The following is a 6,619-nucleotide window of genomic DNA, read 5'->3' as shown; positions in this document are numbered from 1 at the left end:
TTAAGAGCAAGTATAGATAAAGCTAAACAAAATACTAATGAGCTGGAAGATAATAAAAAAGGCACATGATGATCATCATCCTAAGTAAGTTCTAGGTACACCAACTTGATGTGAGTAATGAAAAATTTGTTCAGCTGGTATTTTAAACAGGAAACCTCTTTTATAGGTAAAATAGCACCCTGAAATTTTGAGTTCGTAGATTTTGGTTCAGGTGAGAAGTTTTACCTACTACATGGGTGAATTTGGCAAAACTGGTTAATGTCTCAAAAGTCTTTCTACCCTTGTAAAAGCATTATGTCTTGGTCACAGGATTGAGATAAAAAAAGATATAATATTAACTTTTATATAAATAATTGTTATGGAACAGGTTTCTCAGGTCCTGACCTTCCATTTCCCCTTCTCTCTAGGCACATAGACTGGGTAGAAATTCCATTTCTGAGCATATATATCTAGCTGTGGCCATATGCTCAGTCCATGTAGACAAGATGGGAGAAGTGATTTTTCGAGTCACCCTTAAGACTTTCTGCTTGCCCTGGACTTTCCCCTTCTGGCAGGATGCAATGCAGATGAAGCAGTCACCCAGTATTGACCACTTAGGCAAGACAGCATCCTAAGGGTTGGCTGAACACAGGACTGAATGACCTCATGGCACACAACTGCTTCGTCAGCTCAGACTGTTGAGCAAGAGAGACATAATGTTCTAGTTGATTCGGACCATTGTATATGAGCATCTGTTTTTACCGTGGTTCATCCTTTCCCTCAGCTAATGCAGTGCAAAACAAATGTAAAGGTCTACTAAAGGCACCAAATTAAATTCTTTAGCAAGACTGTAATCCTACCTACAAAACATATATGTAGAAAACTCCCAGTAACAAGTAATTCTGAGAAATAAGAAAAACACGAAAAAGTTAATGTTCCCCTCCCCTTGCCTCCAAAAATGTTCTGCTCCAAGTTCCTCCAGAGAAAAGAAACATGAGGAAAAGATTTATTTATGCGGAAATGATCATTGACTTTAGAAGGAAGCTGCTAGAGAAGAAAGATGGATGCAGAAGACGTATTTGAAATTAGGAAGAAATAATGTGCAAAAGAAAAGCAGCTGCTGTAGTCCAAGTACTGGAGAAGTTTGGCTGACAAGTCAACACAAATGGGAGCCTAAAAAACAACACATCCGGAAGTCATTCAAAGACTGCTGGAAGTTATCTATTTGCATTTTGTTTTCATTGGTGACGATTTTCAATTTGAAGGCTGAGGGAAGAAGTCAGGAAAGATGGAAATACTAAAGATGCCAAAAAGACACAGACTTGGGAAGGCAGCAAACCCATGCTTAAAGGAACTGGCAGCACTATTCTCCAATCATTCTTAACTTTAAGCAACTGGGAGCTTGGGAATTGTTCTTGGGGAAGGTCTATGCAGGAGCAATCTTAAAATAACCTTGGCTGTCCACTCTGAACAAACACTGTCAATAACAATCAACCCCTGCAGGCCACTCCTAAAGCTGACCCACCTACACCAGTTCAACTCTAGCTCCAAGCCTCCAAATCCATTTACACACAAGTCAGCTTCTGTCAAGTGAAGTCTTGTTTAAAAGCCAAACATAATGGTACAGAGGTTCCCATACACTTAATGCTCACAGGTAGAATGATGTGCCTCATTTAGGTTTCCTAATTATTTACTAAAACCACAGCAAACATATTCAAATATGTTCCAGCAGTGAGGTTCCCTCCTGCTATGCTTTTAAGTGGAACCTGAGGGAAAATGCAAAGCCATGGGCAGCAGGGCTAAACAGCTGTGTAAAACTGCCACTTTTGTGGAATAAGAAACATGCATATCTTTCTTCTCAGCTAGGTCTGAATGTCAGAGGGAATGCCTATTGTGAGTGAGTGCTGATCAATAGAAATCGTTTTCATTTTCTAAACGTGGCCAGAAAGGATCAGACGTAAGATAATGAAAACATGAAAAGACAAAGCCTGTGAATACAAGAAAATATCCAATGATACTTGAAATATTCAACTAAAAAACACTAAAGTAAAACATTAAAAAATAAATGTCAAAATTTAGCATTTGTATTTTTAAGAACCACACACTAAATACAAAGACTGTGCAAATACAGTTAATTTTATTATGTCCTAACAAATTCATTACAAAGGCTGTCATACCTAATTATAGAAGATACATATTTTTTAATTAAGTTTCCTTTTTCTTCCTCTTACACGTCTCAGTTTCCCTCTTTTCTTCCCAAACACAGATGTGGCAGTCACGAGGACTGTCTTCTCTTCCTCTCCATCGTCATCACTAGAGCTGCTGGTGGTCGCACCTCCATACTTCACAGGAGCTTTCTTCAGTGAGTTCTGCAAATCTGAAGCATTGATTTTTGGCTCTTTCACTGCTTTTCTCCTTTGTACATTCATTAAAGATGAACTTTCAGCATCCTCACTTGAAGATGCATCAGATGATTCTGACAGGCAGGTCTCCCCCAAAAATCCACCACATGTATTCTTTCCTTTAGAATCTGAAAGCCTCTTTCTTTTCAGGCTTGATGAGGCTTTCGATGTATTTGTTATGCCTCTCTTCTGGGTTTTTCCTTTTGCCTTATCAAGTATCTCAAATTCTTCCTCCATAGCAACAGAAACTGCTTCTATTTCACTGGCTGCTGCTTCTCTCTCTTTCCTGAGCATACATGTCACAGCTCTGTTTAGTCTCTGGCTCTTAATACGCTTAGCATCTTCTTTCTCTTGCTGTGCTAATCTAAAGAAGGAGTCAATTCGGAGCTGTGTCTAAAAAAAAATAACAAAATAATAATAATAATAAATCAGACAAGTAAGTCAAGTTTCTAAACCAAATCAACAAGCTCAACCTTGATCACTCACATTGCGTTAGTATGTCAGAGAATATTAATTCATTATCTCCCAAAAACCAGTTCTCTCCCAATGAATTACTAATAGTGATTTTCACTTTCTAAATCATACCTAAAGCAGTACTTGTACCATCTCTATCAACTAAGTCTTCAGTCCACATCTCAAATAAGAAGTCTCTTCCTAGATACTCAAAGAGCGTTAAATATTTTTTCTGTAGCTAAACATTTCTTTTTCCTCAGGAGCAACACAATTTCATGGGGACTGTTTCTAAGTCCCACTGTATCTTTCTTTTAAAAACATTATCATCATACAATATCTTTAAGAGGCCAGTTCACAGTATATATTAGCAACTGTAAGAAATATTCCTGCTTTTTATTCAGCACATCCACTTTTAAGAAGCTACTCTTTAAAAATAGCTACATATGGGTAAAGCTACATGCCTAATGTTCATCACAGCATTATTTATAAAAACTTGAAAATTAAAGGTCCAACAAGTGAACTAATTATTCAAATGTCTTTCATAAAATGTAATCTAGTCATGTGGAATTAAGAAAACTATGAAGAAAATTTACATAGAAGAAAATATGCTAATAAGTTGGGGGAGGATGAGATATTTTAAGTTACATTTAGTATGGTCACAAATAAATGCAGGAAAATTTTTTAAGCTAAATGTTAACATCTGTATTAAAGAAGGTAAATAATGAGTAGTTTTAATTTATTTCCTTCATTTTCTAATTTTGAAAAAATAAGAACATTAGGTTTTATAATGAAAAGGGAGATAAACCTTTTACCCTTTATACAAGAAAATTTATCTGAAATTAAGAAGTCACCAGACACTAAGCCAAACAGCTTTCCTTTTTGGTTGGTTTAAAATGTTTCCAGTATATAGTCATCCAAATAAACAGAGAAACTCGTAGAAATGTTGTCTCAGTTTTGTTCATGTTTTTCAAAATTAACCAAGTGTAATGAAAACTGATTTAATTTAAATATATTATCTCAAAAGCTACACTCTCATTTCTGCTAAGTGGTTTATTTGTATGTATGTTTTGTGGGTTGTTTCTAGTGTGGGCGAAAGCTTATTTTGTGTGAGTCAGAGCATACTCATAGATAAAGCAAGAAGTAGGGCTCCCGTCCCGCAAAAACCTCTCCTACTGACATACAATAATGACTGAACTTCTACCTTTCAAGATTCATTTACAGAATTTATAGATATTAATACTTATAAAAACTTAAATCAGAATTGCTTTGGACTGAACACTTCCTTGTGCTAAAAAATGAAAGTAATACCAAAGGAGTAAAGTATTTAATCAGAAACACCTTAGTGTGAAATCAATTATTAGACTGGTTTTTTTTCAAAGAAAAAATGAATATATGAAAAGACTCCAAAGTTCAGCCCTAAGAGTGATAATAGAAATGGAAGCCAAAGTCCAATTTTTATTTTTCTATTTTCTTCTCTTCTCTCATCTAAATTATCCCGATTTCAAAATGTATGCTATCTGCCCTAAAATAAAGGAGTTAAATGATCTTTAACAGCTGTCAACCACAGCCGAGTCTTCATCCTGAACTTAGGAGAAGAGCCACCATGGTTACCTGCTGGGCGTTGAGTTGCTTTAATACAGGAAACAGAGATTCATCTGTCTTCGCTCTGTTCCAGCCGAAATACCGCTGACAAAATATGCAGGCAGTTAAGACTTACAAATATTTTGAAAGATATTTAAACAAGTGATAAATAAAAAGGTCCAAAGAACCCATTCTTGATTCCATTCCCCGTCTGTCCTAAGATTTTCATATTTATAAAGATTAGAGTGCTAAAGGAAAGTAATAACAAAATAAATTACTCCAGCATAATCATCTGGAACTACGTTCTTTTCAATTCCCTAAAATAAAACATACTTAGCTCTCACTTTAGGACATCAAAGACTGTGACTATGAAAAAGGGTTACCTGGAATAAAAACAAGTTTCAGACATCTTACATATTTCTTTGAGGAAAAAGAGTAAAACGTAGTTGGATTAATTCTAGTGCAAGTTTTGAAACATCTATCCAAATGATTAAATATACACAGAAAGGAAAACCAGTAATAAAAAGAAGAAGATTGATCATCTTTCTTTCTTTCAGAATCAATAATATTTAATAAATATTATAACAAATTTATTATATAATAATACTTAGGTAATAAATATGTGGTTGTAGCTATGAATGCTTATTCAAGTAAAGATCCTCTTTAAAACTAAGGAGAGGGGGCAGATGCAGTGGCTTGCACTACTTAGGAGGCTGAGGCAGAAGGAGCCCTTGAGCCCAGGAAGTGGCGGCTTCAATGAGCTATGATTGCACCACTACACTCCAGGCTGGTTAACAGAGTGATACACTGTCACTTTAAAACAAACAAACAAAAACAACTAAGGAGAGGGAAAAGGGAGTGAAAAGAGAGCGGGATATTAAGAATATGGGATTAATGGGATATTAAGAAAAAAATGATCCAAGTTTCTGTTTTCTAAGTTTTAAACCAAAGACAAATTTAACTAGGTGTTTCCTTCTGTTTTCAGAAGTAAAAGGATATTCTCTAATTTTGTCGAGATCAGGTTTCCCCCACAGAAATGATCCCTGTGAGTCATCCACCACAGGTTTGAGGTAGGCCTCAGCAACAGCTGGGTTAGGAAAGCCAGGGGTGAGTTGCAATGTCCGTAATTTTTTTTTCACTTTGGTGTCATGAGGATTAGGTCTTATCTTTGGATTTTTTTGAGCTTCATGCCACCATTCTCTGTAAAGTAAAAGAAACAATTACTTACAAAACAATAAGACATTACGGTTCATGCACTATGGATAAACAACTAAACTCAGAACATGTAAACTCAAGTTCTAACTCAAATTATATGATACATAGAATATTTTATTATTTTTAGTATTAGCCACAATGTATAATAATGTCAAACATTTATGGAATGCTTCCTCTGTGCTTGGCACTGTGTTAAATATTTCACATGCCCAATAATCATACAAGCCATGTCCTGTCGTTACCCTTACCTCACAGAGAAGGAAACTGAACTCACAAAGAAGTAACTAGCTCAAAATTTCACAGCTAGAATTGGTACAGTCTTCCTCTAGAGCCCACACTCATCATTATACCACAAAAGTTACAGCTTCTCTGGGTCTGTTTCTTAGCAGTAAAATGGAAGTAATGTATCTGTATTATTTACCTCAAATCAAATACAATAACGGATCCAAGAATATTTAATAACATGTGAATATGCCAAAAAATGTTAAATTTTAAAAAGATATATATAACAGATAAATATATATATATATATATATATATATATATATATATATACATATACATACACAGAGATAATATAACTCTACTTAAGTATAATTGTAAATTCCAATTTTGGAAAAAACATATCTGAGAAAAGTAAACAGATATTTAAAAGAAATAACAGGAACAACTATTATTTGGCTGTGTGCTAGGCAATGTTCTATGTGAGAACACAGCTGTTCATTTTCTTCTTTATGTTTTATTCGTTTTTCAATGTTTTCCATTCTAAGCCTAAACTGGCCAGATAAAGACAGCAACAGGCTCTTGGACACTCCTCCCATGATCAAGCAGGTCCATGCGGCCTCCTCTTGAGCAGGGCGGGCCCATGGCTGACCAGTGTGAGGCCAGCTGTGCCAGACCTAGGGGACGTCCTCAGTGTTTCCTGTCTCCTGGACCTCCTGCTCTTGGCTGCAACATGCTGTGAGGAAGCCAAGCTCACAAAGTGTCCA

The 6,619-nt window shown here is 35.7% G+C and overlaps 1 protein-coding gene across 1 annotated transcript in view; it reads right to left on the bottom strand.

Annotated features, from left to right (window-relative positions):
- Window positions 1-2,094: 2,094 nt before the first annotated feature.
- The window catches only part of ERCC5 (ERCC excision repair 5, endonuclease), a 30,195-nt gene continuing 25,670 nt past the window's right edge, over window positions 2,095-6,619 (bottom strand). Inside the window, exons 13-15 of the mRNA XM_032246181.1 lie at window positions 5,415-5,615; window positions 4,446-4,530; window positions 2,095-2,774 (exon numbers count right to left, since the gene is read on the bottom strand). Of these exons, the coding sequence (XP_032102072.1) occupies window positions 2,181-2,774; window positions 4,446-4,530; window positions 5,415-5,615 (880 nt within the window). The 3' untranslated portion in view covers window positions 2,095-2,180. The remainder of the gene's footprint in view (window positions 2,775-4,445; window positions 4,531-5,414; window positions 5,616-6,619) is intronic.

Source organism: Sapajus apella, unplaced genomic scaffold (genome assembly GCF_009761245.1).
Source record: "Sapajus apella isolate SASKATOON/1434 unplaced genomic scaffold, GSC_monkey_1.0 scaffold60, whole genome shotgun sequence".
NCBI lineage: Eukaryota > Metazoa > Chordata > Mammalia > Primates > Cebidae > Sapajus > Sapajus apella.
The sequence above is the reverse complement of the archived record's forward strand: the minus strand, read 5'-3'. Positions and strand labels throughout refer to the sequence as shown.